The sequence below is a fragment of the Carcharodon carcharias genome, chromosome 1 (genome assembly GCF_017639515.1).
Source record: "Carcharodon carcharias isolate sCarCar2 chromosome 1, sCarCar2.pri, whole genome shotgun sequence".
NCBI lineage: Eukaryota > Metazoa > Chordata > Chondrichthyes > Lamniformes > Lamnidae > Carcharodon > Carcharodon carcharias.
Genome location: NC_054467.1, coordinates 165666738 through 165684843, shown reverse-complemented (window position 1 = coordinate 165684843; position 18106 = coordinate 165666738). Strand labels below are relative to the sequence as shown.

General features: G+C 40.1%; 1 protein-coding gene across 5 annotated transcripts in view; it reads right to left on the bottom strand.

Moving 5' to 3' along the window:
• The window catches only part of fat1a (FAT atypical cadherin 1a), a 209034-nt gene that overhangs the window by 180606 nt on the left and 10322 nt on the right, over positions 1-18106 (bottom strand). For all 5 annotated transcript variants that reach the window (XM_041204004.1, XM_041203908.1, XM_041204098.1 and 2 more), the window contains exon 2: positions 14456-17739. In XM_041204004.1, coding sequence (XP_041059938.1) covers positions 14456-17711 — 3256 coding nt within the window. In that variant the 5' untranslated portion in view covers positions 17712-17739. The remainder of the gene's footprint in view (positions 1-14455; positions 17740-18106) is intronic.

Genomic DNA, 18106 nt, shown 5'->3' with positions numbered 1-18106 from the left:
AAATATTTCTTCCTCGTTCTTCTCAACCTATCGGCAGCTTTTGACCTGGTTGACCACACCAGCTTCCTCCAAAGCCTCTCCCCTCTTGTCCAGCTGGGAAGGACTGCTTTCATCTGGTTCCATTCTTTTCTATCTAATCATAGCCAGGGAAATCATGAGCAATGGTTTCTCTTCTTGCTTCCATAGCATTACCTCCCTGGTGTCTCCAAAGAACTAACCCTGGCCTATTTCTCATTTACATGCTGCCCCTCAGCAACACCATCCGAAGACTGTGTGTTAGTTTTCAAATGTACGATGACAACACCCAGCTCTACTTTACCACCACCACTGTTGCCAAATTATCAGACTGCTTATCCAACACCCAGTACTGGATGAGCTGAAATTTCCTCCAATCAAATATTGTGAAGATTGAAGCCATTGTTTACAGTCTGCTCCATTCCAAACTCAGTTCCCTAGCAACCAACTCCATCCCTCTTCCTAGCAACAGAGAATCAGCCAGACTGCAACCCTGGTGCCACTTTTGATTCCGACCTCATATTCATACCATCACTATTTACTGTCCATTTCCACCTCCATAACATCGCCCATCTTCACCTCTGAAGCAGCTCATTCACGGAAACCCTCATTCACATCTTTGTTACCTCTAGACACAACTATTCCAGTGCACTCCTGGCTCATCTCCCACAATTTACCCTCCACAAACTTAAGGTTACCCAAACCTCAACCATCCATGTCTAATTCACAGCAAGTCACATTACCCTATCACCCGTGTTCTCATGAGGACTCGAAATGTCAACTCTTTTCTTCTCCGCCAATGCTGCCAGACCTGCTGAGTTTTTCCAGGTAATTCTGTTTTTGTTTTGGATTTCCAGCATCCGCAGTTTTTTTGTTTTTATAAATTGATTTTAATATCCTTTTCCTCTTTTGAAACCCATCCATGGTCTCACCCCTTGCCATCTCTCTAATCTCCTGCAGCCCTGGAGCTCTCAAAGACACATGCACTCCTCTAATTCTGGCCTCCTGTGCATCCTTGATTTTAATTACTCCACCAATGGGAGTGGCTTCAGTTGTCCTCCCTACCACACTTTCCTTCTTTAAGACACTCTTTAAAATGTTCCTCTTTCACCAAACTTTTGGTCTCTGCCCTAATTCTCCTTGTGGCTCAGTGTCATTCTGTGTTTTATAATGCTCCTGTGAAGCTCCTTGAGATGTTTCATTACATTAATGGTGCTATATAAATATAAGGTATTGCTGCTTTTTGTCCCAATAAGCTTTTAATCTCTCTTAATCAAGCTTTTTCTGGCTCAGTATTAATTTTCCCTCACACCTCTAGGGTGCTTTTAAACACGCATCTAAGGAGCTATATAATTCTAAGTTGTTGCTGCCATTGTTTCTTGAATCTCAAGAAAGAAAATTATTACATTAAAGAAATTGGATAGTCTCTAATTAAACATCACTAAAGGGTTTGAAAATCCAGATCAAACTATCAAAAATAAATCAGCAGCACCATGCCATTTTATAATTATACTATTCTGCTCACTTCTTTCATACATGGGAATGAAGTGCTAACTTTCAAAAGATTCTAGATTTCGCTGTATGGGTTACCACCAGAATCAGTTTAACTAATAAACAAAGAATAACAATTCCTATCAAATGACAGACCAGCAGCGTTTGTTTTTCCGGTCAAAAGTAAAAGAATTCGATTTAAATCTTAAAATCTCAACACTTACAAAATCAATGTGTGACACTGCTCAGAACATGGATAAGTCTACTTGTAATGAGACACGTCCTAAATGGCCTTTAATCACAACAAATACAATCAGGAACTCATCTGTAGGACTCTGTTCTGTTGACTCCTTCACAGTGGTTAGCTATCAGTGCTGTATATACTTCTGTTGCCCAGCAAGTGCCCTTGATGCAAAGCCTGTTCCAGGAGAGTAAATAGGCCTTTCATTGGGATTATATCTCTTCAAAGGCTTTCTGTTTATAGTGGAGAATAATCTCATGACCACATGTGGTAGTTCACACCCAACTCCTCCAAATCCCCTTCAGTGACTTGGCCCCAGGCATCTCTGTTGTCATCAAACCAGGCTGTGACCCCATGAACCTAGCTGAGCAGTATACAATCTCTACATTTAAAAGCTGAGGTGAATGGGGGGAGGGGAAGCATGGGGAACAGCTGTTTACCTGTTCCAGTAACACTTTGGTTGGCTTAACGAGAATACAAAATCGGCACAGCACATATTTCACAACATTTAAAAAGAAACATTTAATACTACCGGTTTCATCTCAGTAACACAAAAGTTAAAAAATAAAACATCACTTCAATGTGAAAAACAAAACCAGTTTCACTTACTTCCTTTGCTTTCAGTTAACTTAAATAATAAATTAACCAAACAAAGCAATCTAATATAGAGGGCAAATTATTCCTCTATATGGTTTACTGTATTGTAGTTAAGATGAACCTAAAACTAGTGATTAGCTGGACATACAGATCAGAAAAGCCCCAGGTTTCAATCTCTGATCTGTACTTTATTAGCAAACCTCAGCAGCAGGGGCAGCACAACTGCTACAATTGGCCTCAACAGTCTGGAATCAAAGAGAGGAAATTGGGGCCTGCATTTAACTGCTAATCAGAAATCCCAGCTGCAAGAACACATGAACATTGCCCAAGACTGGGTGCAGTTATACTACCCCCTACCTCCTTATGTCAAGTAGTCTGCTGGCATTCACCATTATTTATGTGCAAACCTTGGCAGAGATATTGCTGAGACCCAGAGGGCAACTAGCCATAGGAGAAAAGTTGATAAGAAAATAAATTGAAATAATATGCAAGTCGCATTAAAAGAGTGGCCCCAAATTTTGGCAGAGGTTGCCCCAATCACCCACTTAAACTTAGAGCCCAGATAGTGTTGTTATATAGAATATAACCTAACAATAATTACTATCCTTTACTTGATCAAGATTCAATTCAAAATGAATGTAGATGCTAGGGAACACTGCAGGCTTTCAATCATATTCTCAAAATTTGCACTTTTCAATTCTAAATAATCCAATATATACTTAAAAGAAACTAAACACTCATGATTTAAAGGTTGTCAAACAATGCTTTAATCAACACAACTAGCAGTCACATATTCCATAAATAAAGCACCTCTCCCCCAATAAAGAAGTTAAAGATTTAAGTCCATGGGTTACTAGTAATACATATTTTGCTGTTTATGTTAAATGTATCTGGCTAGAACTAAATTGGGATGCTGGGCTAGGATGCATTTCGGAGTTAATACAGCTAACAGTCATGTACTGCAAACAATAAAGCACCTATCCAGTTAGTATAACTCCCATTCTACTCTGCTTTAACAGAGACTCTCCAAGTCTGTAACACTAGCAGGAAACTTGAAAAGGTTCATGGTTCAGGTCAAATCCTCCATCATTTAGTTGCAGGAAAATATTTCATAACAAGGATAAGAAGCAAAGTCTAAATGCAAAACTGTTTTCTGGTGATGGAGGGTAAGCTACAGCATAATATACACTATGTTTGTATATTCACACAAAATGCATTACCACTATAATTCCCAAATAAAGAAATCTACTAAGATTTATATAAAGGAACCTCACATTGAGTTAAATTTGTGTTTTCTCTGTACCTCAAATATGCCCTTCAAAATTCTATTTCTGACAATGAAAGGGCCACTACAATTGACTTTCTATTCATAAACCAGCTGGTACATTCATGGTAGATTGGGACACGTGAAAAATAAACAGATGGCCTGAACTTCAAGATGATCTGAGCATGCTCATCTTCCCATAAGGGCCTAATTAAAAAGCAGAATGTCACCTTGAGAGCAACTTTTCAGGCATACATTTATATTTATCTGTAATTATGTCTTAATTACAAAGCTAAAAATATTTTATTTTATATATACACTACTGATTAGAATTACTATGATCTGTGCCTAAATTATGAAGGTTTCTTTGATAGTAAATGAGCAGCAACCCCTGCTGCCTGGATTGGCTCCAAAACATGTCTATGTCCAGCTGTTAACAATGAACTGAATGAATTCTTAGGAGATTTTAAATTTATTTATTGAGACAGACGTTCTTTTGAAAACAATAGGAGGGAATCTCCTCTTCAGGAGAGTTGTGGTAGGGCTGAACTACCGCCAGTCCCTCTGGTCAACCCAGCTACCCAGAACCAGGAAGACGAGGTTGTCAGTACAAGCACAAAAAAAACCTCAATAGTGTGGCAGCATTGGCCCAATTTGGAGGGTGAGGAGGCTGCTCATCTCAAAGGGGGACCCTGTATCCTTTAATGCTGCCTCCCAGGGCATACAACCACTTTCTATATGGCGACTGAGGTAAGTAGCGTGCATAGGACCTCACTACCCGAATTTTCCCTCATTCTCACTATCACTTCAGACATGATCATAGGAAAGTTCCCATCAACAATTCCTTAAAAAACCATATACATACAAGCAAACTTACATTTATAGTCAACTTTGTGTGCTCAGGGCATCCCATATCATTTCACAACCAATGAATGACTTCTGAGTGCAAGCTTCAGTCACCTCCCAAAAGTGTGCAGTTAAAACAGCAATGAGTGAAAATAAATTGGGAACACGGCAATAAATGCTCCACCACTATTTTAACTTTCTGCCCGCCTTGTTCCCATCTAGTGCCAAACAGGAATTAACATAATTTCCCCAAGGTTCCATCGATGTTGTGTCAAGTAGACCCTCAGGAGACCCTCAATACAAATCCTGCATCAGAATCTGTAGTAACAATTGTGCTTTCAAGTTACTGACTTCAGCATATGTCAATTTTAATTAGTGCAGGGAAGCACACACACACTGGGCTTGGCATTGGCCATGATATACCTGCAGGTGGGACGAAGCACCCGAACGCTGTTCAAATTGGCATGTCCTGCTTCCCTGTCCACATTTCTATGGAACTTTCCATGTAGTGTCCACACTAAGGTACCTTGCAATTGCCTGTGCTGCCTACAGATGGCACACTAATAGGGTTTCCTATTTAGAGTGCTCATCATTTTGTCATGCTTTTCAATCACAAAAGCTGGTGACTCTGCAATTCTGTATCAAGAAGTTTGTGTATCTGTAGTTCTCTGCTCTGTCCACCAGGGGACTCTGCATCAACTTGGATCCTCAAACTCATCTTTCTGAAAATATTTTGGAAAAGATAACAATTTAAAAGTTCCATTCCATTATTGGAACTAACTTAACCTCTAACATGCATCCCCAGTCAGAAACTCAAACCATTTCGACAACAGAGATTTTGTTCTCCCCAATATTCTACCACACTCCTGCTCCATTAGTTTCCACCCTCTAGCCCTGAGCAACCCGAATCCTGCATTAAAACTTTGAAAAACACTGGACCATCTTTACATTTACTATTACTACTAAGCCAATAAAACAGTTATCACTTTGCTAACTTGAAAAGTTTCACACCTGCCCTGAATGGAGCTCTGTACATATGTACACTTGCATAGAGAGCAGTGAGTGCCCAGTAGTGGAATGGCAGTAGAGTAACAGCCAGGTCACATCATAAGCAGCTAGCGCTCGCATTGTAAGACACTACGAAACATTTACTGTACATTTTGAATTGATCCTTTAGAATAATCTATTTAAGGATAAGGATTTTTAAGCATTTACTATGAGGTTTCACTGTCATTCACCAGCATTTTCCATTATCCATCTTAATGTTGTGCACCAATGTCTGTGTCCTACATTCATAAACAAGTAATATTTGAGGTCTCCTGGTTAATCTGTGCAGAATGATACTCAGAAACGATATATTTCTCCATCCTTTATCACCACATTTTATTGAACAACCTCACCATACAGAAATGTTTTGTGTTTCAGTTTCCAAATACATATTTGTCCTCTATACACAATTCCTAGTCCACAGAATTTAATAAGGTTGCTTAGTTAGAGGGCTATTATTTGGTAGTTATTTTCATCTGAATATTCATACCTTTACCATCATTTGTACAGCAAATGATTTAGCATCTCTCACACACACATGCACAGATGCACATTAAAGCTCAATGTAGATGCAGAGATTTTCTGATTAACAGCTTCTAGAAAAGGTTATTTCTTTAATAACTATTAAATGAATAGATGTTTTAACCCTAATGTCTTAAATTTAATTTATGCTTCATATTTCACCAGTTATCAGCTGAAAATCAGTAGACTTTCAAAAAAACTACAGCCACAGGAATGAGAGCTAGTTGCTTATTTTGAAGTCCAACAGCAATCATTAGTGAATCACATCCATCAGTGAATTTTCAACAAGTATTGCTTGATATTGATGAGAAAAGAAATCACTCTTGATAAAGATTTTGCTCATTAGATTAAAGGCTTATTGCTGCTAAGATCACTGCCACATAAATGAAATTCATGTTTCTTCAATGAACCACTGCAGTTTATAGCTCAGGAATCCATCCACCCCTTTCTGTCTGTGCTGACTATTAACCCAAAACCCCACTGTCCTTCTCTCCCACTATATTTTGCTCCACTTCAAATTTATTTTTCCCTTAAAATGCAACGGCCTGTGCCTCAACAACTTCCTGATACAAAATACTTTATCTTCAAGCAACTGTGGAAAAAATATTTCTCCTAATCTCCTACCCATGTTCCAAAGTGATCAATTTCAGATTGGAGGAGTTAAATGGAGGAAATAATTTCAGTTTATTCACCTACCACACCCTTCATGGTTTTATAAACTTCTATTAAATCTCCACTTAACTGTCTTTGCTTTCAATTAAAATAGTCTCACTATCTGATGCTTCTTATGCTTCTTTCAACTAGTCATCCACCTTAGTGAACCCATGCTGTATGTTTTCTGAGGTTAAAATGGCTTTCCTATAATGGGACACCCAAATAAAAGCAAAATACTGCAGATGCTGGAGATCTGAAACAAAAACAGAAAGAGCAGGAAAAACTCAGGTCTGGCAGCATCTGTGGAGACAGAAGCAGAGTTAATGTTTCAAGTCCAATATGAGTTCTTCCAAACTGAAGAGAGGTAGAAATATGATGGGTTTCATGCATTTGAAAAAGAGGGGAGGGGCAGGCGGAGCAGTATGTTCCAGGCTTACTTGTCACTTAATCTCCCTCGCCTTCTAACCTAACCCTGACACTCAAACTGTTTTCTAATTGTGGCCTAAACATTACCTTCCAGGTTTAAGATGACCTTTTTATTCCTGTACTCCATTCACCTATTTATAAAACTCAAAATGCCACTCGCTTTTTTTTTTACAGCTTTATGAACCTGGACTTTCAAGGCATTACAGGGATGAAATTCACCTTTAATTTTGTTGAAATGGTGAACTTTATTTGAGGAGACTCAACACTCTGCCTAGATTGGAAAACTTTAAATGCATTTCGCAATCTTTCACCCTTAATGGATACTCAAGGTGCATGACTAAAACGTGATCGCCCTGACCCCCACGCACTTTGGGCTGTGACAATGCCAGAGATTGGAGAAGGAAATTTGCCATCCTCACCTGGGTGTGGCCTACATGTGACTCCAGATTCGCAGTAATGTGGTTGACTCTTAAACGTCCTAGCAAGCCACTCAGTTGTATCAAACTGCTACAAAGCGAATTAAAAGAAATGAAACCAGACGGACCACCCGGCATTGGCCTATGCACTGGAAACGACAACGGCAAACCTAACCCTGTCGACCCTGCAAATTCCTCCTAACATCTGGGAGCTTGTGCCAAAACTGAGAGAGCTGTCAAACAGACAAGCCAAGCAACTGCCTGACAAAGTCATACACACGGAATCATATCTTATAGAACATATCCCAGACACCACCATCACCATCTGCGGGTATGTCCTGTCCCACCAGCAGGGCAGGCCCAGCATAGGTGGCAGCAGAGGGTACAACAGTCAAGAGGGTGTTGGCCTGGGAGTCATCAACATCAACTCTGGTCTCCATGAAGTCTCAGGGCATCAGGTCAAACATGGGCTGGAAACCACCTGATTACCACATGCCGCCCTCCCTCAGCTGATGAATCCATACTCCTCCATATTGAACACCATTTGGGGGAAGCACCAAGGTTGGCAAGGGTGCAGAATGAACCCAGGGTGGTAGACTTTAATGGCCATCACCAAGAGTGGCTCAGCAGTACCAACACAGACCGAGTTGACCGAGTCCTAAAGGACATAGATGCTAGATTGGGTCTGCGGCAGGTGGTGAGGGAACCAACAAGAGGGAAAAACATACTTGACCTCATCCTCACCAACCTGCCTGCTACTGATGCATCTGTCCATGACAGTATCGGTAGGAGTGACCACCACAGTCCTTATGGAGATGAAGTCCCATCTTCACATTGAGGATACCCTCCATCATGTTGTAAGGCACAACCACCATGCTAAATGGGATAGATTTCGAACTAATCTAGCAGCCCAAAACTGGGCAACCATGAGGTAGCAGCAGAATTTAACTCAACTAATCTGTAACCTCAAGCCCAGCATATCCCCGACTCTACCATTACCACCAAGCCAGGTGACCAGCCCTGGTTCAATGAAGAGTGCAGGAAGGAATATCAGGAGCAGCACCAGGCATACCTAAAAATGAGGTGTTAACCTGGTGAAGCTACAACACAGGACTACTTGCATACCAAACAGCATAAGCAGCAAGTGATAGACAGAGCTAAGTGATTGCACAATCAACGGATCTGATCCAAGGTCTGCAGTCCTGCCACATCCAGTCATGAATGATGGTGGACAATTAAACAACTCACTGGAGGAGGTGGCTCCACAAATATCCCCATCCTCAATGATGGGGGAGCCCAGCACATCATTGCAAAAGATAAGGCTGAAGCATTTGCTACAATGTTCAGCCAGAAGTGCTGACTTAACAATCCATTTTGGCTTCCTCCGGAGGTCCCCAGTATCACAGATGCCAGTCTTCAAGCAATTTGATTCACTCCACGTGTTATCAAAAAATGGCTGAAGGTACTGGATGCTGCAAAGGCTATGGACCCTGACAATATTCCAGCAATAGTTCAGAAGACTTGCGCTCCAGAACTTGCCACGCCCTTAGTCAAGCTGTTCTACTACAGCTACAACACTGGCATCCATCCGACTGTGCGAAAAATTGCCCAGGTATGTCCTGTACAGAAAAAGGACAAATCCAACCCAGCCAATTACCGCCCCTTCACTCAACTCTCAATCATCATCAACAGTGCTATCAAACAGCACTTGCTTAGCAATAACCTGGTCACTGATGCTCAGTTTGGGTTCTGCCAAGGACACTCAGCTCCTGACCTCATTACAGCTTTGGTTCAAATATGGACAAAAAAGATGAACTCCAGAGGTGAGGCGAGAGTGACTGCCCTTGACATCAAGGCAGTATATGACCAAGTGTGGCATCAAGGAGCCCTAGCAAAATTGAGGTCCATAGGAATCGGGGGAAAATTCTCTGCTGGTTGGAGTCATACCTAGCACAATGTAAGATGGTTGTGGTTGTTGGGAGATCAGTCATCTCAGGGCATCACTGCAGGAGTTCCTCAGGGTAGTGTCCTCGGCCCAACCATCTTCAGCTGCTTGATCAATGACCTTCCTTCCAACATAAGGTCAGGAGTGGGGATGTTCGCTGATGATTGCATAATGTTCAGCACCATTCGTGACTCCTCAAATGCAGCAAGATGTGGAAAATATCCAGGCTTAGGCTGACAAATAGCAAGTAACATTCGCGCCATGCAAGTGTCAGGCAATGACCATCGCCAACAAGAGAGAATCTAACCATCGCCCCATGACATTCAATAGCATTACCGACATTGAATCCTCCAATATCGACATCCTGTGGGTTACCATTGACCAGAAACTGAACTGAACTAGCCATATAAATACTGTGGCTACAAGAGCAGGTCAGAGGCTAGGAATCGTGCGACGAGTGACTCACCTCCTGATTCCTCAAAGCCTGTCCACCATCTACAAGGCACATGTCAGGAGTGTGATGGAATACTCGCCACTTGCCTGGATGAGTATAGCTCCATCAACACTCAAGAAGTTTGACACCATCCAGGACAAAGCAGTCCACTTGATTGGCACCCCTTGAAACATTCACTCCCTCCACCACCGATGCACAGTAACAGCAGTGTGTACCATTTACAAGATGCACTGCAGAAACTCACCAGGGCTCATTAGGCAGCACCTTCCAAACCCATAACCACTAATATCCAGAAGGTCAAGGGCAGCAGATACATGGGGACATTACCACCTGGACGTTCCCCTCCATGTCACTCACCATCCTGTCTTGGAAATATATCACCGTTTGTTCACTGCTGATGGGTCAAAATCCTGAAACTCCCTCCCTAACAGCACTGTGGGTGTACCTACACCACAGAGTCAAGAAGGCAGCTCACCATCACCATCTTCTCAAGGGCGATTAGGGATGGGTAATAAATACTGGCCTAGCCAGCAACGCCCACATTCCATAAAGTGAATTTTTTTTAAAAGTCTCCAGTTGTGGCTGCAAGTCAAGTGATTCCCTACCAATCACCTGCCAGGCTGCCTGTTTAGCTATCTGGCTGGCAAGCAGGATACAGAGATACATTCCATATCCACAAAATTGTCCAGTTTTTCGGTTATTTTCAGCCTCATCCACCTCTGCCCTGTGCCCTCAGGTCCACAGTTTCTGTTATGTTCTATGTTCTTAATTTTACAAGCAGCAGCATATTCTAATTAGATTAAATCTTTCATTTTAATATTCTTCCCAAAAATTATTTTCAAGCCTCCCTGTTAGAATTTACCACTCTTTCTCTAAGCCAATTATCAACTGTTGTTTATTGTAATCTTCAATGCATTTTGTGACCTCCACCTCTGTTGCTTGCCCAAGATGCATGATTAAATTGATGTGCCTTCCCCTGACCCCACATACTTTGGCTGCAGATATGCTAGAGGTTAGATACTTGAACATAGATGAATTTTCAGTCCAGATAAAATTTTTAACAACCAGGTTTAAATATTTCATCCTTAAACCCTCCATTTAACAGTTGTTCATGAAATTACCTAAGAAATTACCTTGTCTAGAAGCTTTTAACCAGAAAATCTGTGTGCATCTGTGTGTATGTATGTAGGTATGTATGTATGTGAGTGAGTGGGAGCATGTGTGAGCGGGAGAAACAAACGACAAATGTCATCCACACATACATATTTCCCATCAAGAGTTACAGGGTACAGATGAGAAGCAGGAACACCAGCAGATTGTCTCTCTCCAGTCTCGTTATATTGAGGTCTATTACAACACTCCAACTTTGCCAATGTCCGTGAGTTTAATATGGACTGTGACATTAATTTAATGCCTTCTTGTTTGTATGGCTCAGCTTCAGAGTGTTCGCCCTCATCAACCAGAGTACTTTATAGGGCTAACTCTGTATCCCCTCATCCCAAATGAGAGGGAAGAAAGCTGTGTTCCATGAAAGGTCAATGATGGGGCAGCAAAAACTCCAAACCCCATGCTTTCTGCAAGTGCAGCATCCACTGGGAGCAGGATCGTGCAATTAGCCCAGCAGCAGTTCATTAAACTATAATAAAGAGCCCACTTCCCAAAGAAGCTAATTATGACAATGCACATTACTTCAGTGGTTAATAAAAAATTTAGCTTGTATAAATTTAGCAAATGCCCCAAAAGCTTTTGTAATCAATACTGCATCAAATTTCAGTTTAATTTAACTCCATAACACAAAAGCAAAACCACGTTCTAAACAGTACCAATGTTTAAAATTGGCAATTTAATTATATTGCCAATGGTATCCAATTTTTAAATCAATGGCATTTACTCTAGTTGTTACCTCAAAAGTTGTCTAAAAGTTCCAAACATTCTAACAATTGCAAGAGTAAAAATCTGTCAGGAATCATAGTAAGTACAGCCTCCAACCATAAAAACAGAAACATATGCAAATCATGGAAGAAAAAGCTGCTAACACAAAGTCTGGAATACAAACAGAAACAGGTCCGTCAGCATCTGAAACCAAAAACAGACCCTTGACTATCTAACTCTGCTTTTCAGTTTTGATAAAGAATTAATGCTTTGGGTAGAATCATTTTGTCCCTTTCAAATGCTGTCTGCTTTGAGCATTTTCTTTTTTTTTAGTGTTTTTATCACTAGAAATTTAAGAGATTTAGGACAGAGAGCAGGAGCAACATATTTACACAGAGGGTTGTGAGGCTGTCGAATGCCTGAGGCTGTAGAATGCAAAACCAAAGTCAATGATTGAAGCAGGACTATGTCAACATTTTAAGAAAAGATTAGCTAGGCTGTATGAAAAGGGAATAAAGGGATATTGCAACAGGGTGGATTCATGGGCTTCGGGCTACTGTTCATACGGAGAATAAAGACTAACACGGGCTCATTGAACTAAATGGTCTGTTATCATATTGTAATTTCTATTTACTTCAATATGTAGAAGGTAGGTTGCCCAAATTCTGGGCAAAAAATCAACAAAAAACAAATCAAACAGAAACCACACTTCCTACAATTCTCAAGTTTTAATTTCAATTTTCAGTAATTACTTCTCAATCTTTAAAAAACTGAATGCACTGCCCATTACAGTGTTTATCAAATATGGTTTCAAAAAGTGTTAGAACCATAGCTACAAGAACTATGTTTTCTTTTAAAGTTTGGAAGGACATTGTATTATATGGACACTTGAGAATTGGCCTGGATTTTTTTTTAAATGGTCAAAGGCTCATCTTGGACTACAGCAAGCATGCCTTTTCTAAGAAATCACATGACATCAGCTAATGATCAGCATGACAATTGTGAAGGAGAGCTATTTGTCTATTTGAACTGCAATCATTTTAATTGATGGAAAAAAAAACTGTTTTAAAAGCAAAGGTCTGGTGACTTACTGGAAATCACCTGGCAGAGGAGCTTTATGTTTTAAACTTCCTGTTTTGAGCTCAGTTGGGAATGGGCTGAGAAGGGCAAAAGCTGCTCAGCTCACGGTCTCCTTGCCTTGCATGAAACAGAGTGTGATTATCAATATCCAGCATGAGGAATCCTCATCTCAGGGGAACTTGTCTATATTTGGAAACCTGAGAGGCTGAGACAGGAAGGATTGATCCAGTTCTATTTTCCTCCATGCTGAAGCTCCGTTGGCGAGAACCTTCATACTCTACTGGGACTAGCAACCTAACCTCACACGAGGGAGCACCAAATCGACAATGTCAAAACCCTGCAAACTTTATCCTTTTTATAAAGTTTTTCCTTTAAACACCCATCTCTGCAGAGAACCTATTTGTTTGTCCTTCAAATGTATGCGTCAGCCACACACACATGGATAGTTCACTTCTAAATTACAAGTTGTGGGTTAACCAGTTCTTGCCACTTGTTTTAAAGAGGAAGTTTTGTTTTATAATAAGTCAATCGTTCTAAGTTTATTGAAAGAAGCCTGGAAAAGGTCTCTTTCATTCTGGGTCTAACATTAACAAATTTACTGAGTGAATCAAATATTTAAACTATTGCTGTGACCTGTGGAGTAGTGGAGCTAGATAAACTGCACACTCCTCCCATCCCAGTCATAACAAAAGTTTATGACTAAAAATATATCCGTCAATATGTGGTGCAACAATTTATTTCCGCACCAAGGAAATGTAAACATACATTATTTGGTGTCAAAATTCATTTAACATCACTGTGATAACTACTGTCCTAAACCTAAAAACCTTATTATTTAGTACTATGATTTTTTTTAAGTTTGTACTAAAACGTCAGCAGAGCTGTCTTTTCATTAATTGCCCTGTTTTATTTAACAAGAATTAGATACTAAACCTTTCCACAGAGAGGCCAAAAATCCAGTGCACTTGCCAAGTGAGTCTGACGGAAACATGCCAGATGGGCCACAAATTAGGTCCAGATATTCTAAATCCCAATCTAGTGTTCCAATATTAAAGTCCTTTTATTTGTAACACAGCAGGAGACATAAAAAAGGAATATTGTTTAACTGATCTTATCAGGATTCGAAAATAATTTCAACACAAAGAAAAACACAATCAAACTGAGAGTAAGAGACACTGGTAAAGAAAAATACAGAGACATCAATACCCTTTTTATGATGAAACAGGCTATTCTTACATTTAATAATCCTGAAGCTTGCAAATTTATTACTGAGGTAGACATCATCAAGACTACAAGAGACATACATAAATAAAACCATATGAAAAGACTTAAAGAATCCATATAACCATAAATACAATTTATCTTTGTTAGAAACTGGACTTTGCTCCATATTACCTTCTGTCTTCAACCAATTCCTTCTCTACCTATTCCTTCACTCTAATCCTTATGTACATCAGCTACCTGGAAGTTGGAATCTTAAGTAACAGCTAGGAGACAAGCTATATAACAAATAAGCTGAAGTGAAAGGAAGTGGATTAATATGAGATAGAAAAAGAAAGCCCACATAAGTTTTAAAACAGCCTACCTTTTTCTTCATCAATTTTGAAGATTCCAAGTCCAGATCCATCTCTTATGGAATATCTAATTTCTCCATCTCTGCCTCTATCATTATCATAAGCAGTTATAGTCATTACAGGTGTACCAATAGGAACATCTTCTCTAACAGATCCATTAGCCACAAAGAAAGGAAAGACAGGAGGGTATAAATTCTCATTTACATCCACTACTTCCACTTGAATGTAACATGTTGAAGATAGAGAAATTGGCCGTCCTTTATCTTTCGCTCGAGCAGTCAGATTATACAATTGCTGCTTCTCAAAGTCTAGCCTTTGCACAATACGTAGAGCTCCACTTAGTTTGTCCACATCAAAATATCCTTCTCCATTGTCTATCAGGCTATAGCGTACCTGACTGCTGTGTCCAACATCAGGATCATAGGCCTCCAGCCACATTGCAACTGTTCCTATTGGAAGGTCTTCTCGAACTTTAATGTGGTAGTTTCGAGGAATAAACTCAGGTGGACTGTCATTTACATCTTCCAAAGTCACTCTCAACAACACCGTTGAGAACAGTTGTGGCTCCTGTTTAGCTTGATCTCTGGCTTCAATTTTCAGTAAGTAGACAGGGTTTTTTTCTCTATCCAGCAACCCTATAACCTTCACAATTCCAGTTACGCTATCAATTGCAAACATGTCTGTGTCTGTCAGAATAGAGTATCTGACTTCTCCATTGGCACCTAGATCTCTGTCTGTTGCTTCAAGCTGAATAATTTCACTGCCCACATCTTTGTTTTCACTCACTTCTTCTGAGTACATATCCTGCAGAAATTCTGGACTGTTATCATTTGCATCCAGTATGTTCACATCTAATAGACGCCAAGCAGACTTCTGAGGTATCCCAAGATCATAAACAGTTATATTAAGCGTGTAATGATCAGTTTTTTCCCTGTCAAGTGGAGTGAATACCTTTAGCCATCCCATTTCCAGATCAACAATAAATCTGCTGTCACGGTCACCTCCCGAAATTACATGGACCAATTTCCCATTGAAGCCATTGTCAAGATCTGTAGCATTTATAAACAATAAGTTTGTTCCCACTGGTTTGTCTTCTTTAACTTCAATTACAGTTGGAAAAGAACCAAAGTGTGGTGCATGGCGGTTAATTGAATGATTGTCAGAAAACAGGTCTTCAGCATCTCCACGATTGTGGATCTTATTTGCCTGGAGAAGCTTTTCTGCCAAGTGTTTAGCCACTCCTGTCTCTGTACAGTGCAGATTAACTTGTTTACGACTGGTTGCTACAGTGATGTTGATGTACATTGCAGTAGCAAAGTTCTCCCCATCTGTAGCTGTGATTTGTAGGCTATAAAAAGATCTTTGGAGGCCAAGTTCATCTGTTAGAGCCCGCTTCAACACAAGAACACCAGAGTTGGGATTTAAATCAAACAGATCTAATTCATTCCCTGATACTATCCGGTATCTTACCAGTTGTAGCTCATCTGCATCAATAGCAGATACGGTAGCAATCTGCTCACCAACATTTAGATCCCTCGGTATTGTACCTATACAGTTCACCTTCTCGAACAGTGGCTTGTTGTCATTTATATTGCTTAAGAAAATAGTTACAAGTGCTTCAACTTCACGACGATACGGTGAGCCCCAGTCAGATGCACGAACTCTCAAATTATAAACCCTTGGCATCAATTCATAATCCAGTTCCTCTGAGGTACTGATGTCTCCAGTGAAATAGTCTATCACAAAAGGTGGCGGATTCAAGTTGGCTATGCTGTACGTTACGTACCCATTTTCACCACTATCAACATCGGTGGCACTCACAGTCAGAACACTGGTACCAACTGGTACATTTTCGCTGACACTGGCCTTATACGATGACTGCTTGAATTCAGGAGCATTATCATTCATATCTATTACATAAACAACTACCTTTGTTGATGCTTGTTTGTCAACAATTATAACTTCAAGTTCATAGTGAGAAGCTTCATGTGCTTTAATAAAGCCGTTAGTAGTGATGAGACCAGTGTCAGGGTTAATATGAAACTTATCAGCATGATATTTGAAAGCAAACTTGATCTGTGGATACTTGGGACTAGCTGTAACCATTACAACTGGAGAATTAGGGGGTGCAAACTCATTCAGTCTGGCTTCATAAACAGCTTTCTCAAATCTACATGGCAAAGATTTTGACTGTGGAGAGATAACATGGATAACTTTCACAGAAGAAAACTGAGGAGGGCTTCCTTTGTCCTTAGCTTGAAGTGTCAGATTATATCCAGAAGATTGGCTTTCCCAATCAACTTGGTCAACAGCTTTAATTCGATATTCTTTGCTACCAGGGCTTGACCTCATAGCCTTAAACTGATGCAGTGGATCACCTGCCACAATATTTAAAGAAGCTATTTCTCCATTGACTCCTGGGTCCTCATCTTCTACGGTTACAATTGCATATGTTGGATCTTTGTCCATGTCTGAAGGGGTAAGGGTAACAGCTGTGATGACTGGTGCATTTTCATTTCCCTGTTCCACATGAATAGTAAGCTTTGCCATGCTGCTAATTCCACTGCTGCCATATAATTTCTTGCCGCGGTCAGCCGCAAGGATTTCCAAGTCATATTGTTTTGTCTCAGTGTAGTCCAACCTGCCTGTAAGGGTAATCACACCATTGGTGGGATGAATGGCAAACATATCCGTCCTATCCTTAAAACTGTAATAAAACTCTCCATTTGTACCGATGTCAGCATCAGTGGCTCTGACTCTGGCTATGCTGGTTCTCAGAGCTGTGTTTTCTGCCAAAGACACACTGTATGAGGTTGGTGAAAACAAAGGTCTCAAGTCATTCGTATCTAAAACATGGACTTTAACCTTTGTCCGTGCTTCAGTGCTTGTTTTTTTCTCAACTGCTTTAACATTCAACAGATAGTGGTCCCTCACTTCTCTGTTTAAGACTGCAGTATTCCCTCCCTTGGTCCTAATACGCAAGAAACAGAAATCCCCAAGAATGTAGTCTTCAGCTTTAAACAGATTTTCATGATCTCCAGAAATAATTTTATACCGAAACTCCGATGAAGGATTTGTGATGTAAATACCCATTTTTACATAACTTTCTAAGTAGGTCTTGGCTGCAGAATTCTCATAAATATATGCATTATAAAGATGTTCTGTGAACTGCATTGATGATACTGGTTCTTTCTTCCTATTTCCTTCACTGCTGTTTAAAAGCTGTAAAAGCAGTACAGGAAACAATAGTGCAGCAGATCTCATCATGATGACACTTCAGTAATCATCAACTGACCTGAAAAAAATAAAAGCAGAATTTCAATCTTTCCAATGGAACATTTTAAGCAGTATAAATTCTTACACTGTAGAACAAAAATTGAATGACATCCATAGCAATGAATAAAAATACTTTCATGCACGAAGTAGTTCTGTAAAATATGAAACACAATAAATAATATACAAAGTTCTGTCAAGATTTTCTATTTCTTTCCCTCTTTTGCACTGAAGAAGTGATTTTACACATCTAGGCTGTTAGAAGAATCTCACTTGACACCAGAATGCACCTGATATTTAGCCACACCACCTGGGAATGTCCAACCCGTAAATTTAGCAGTCGGAAAATCATGGGCAGTGCACACTCAAATTATGCATGCCTTTTCACA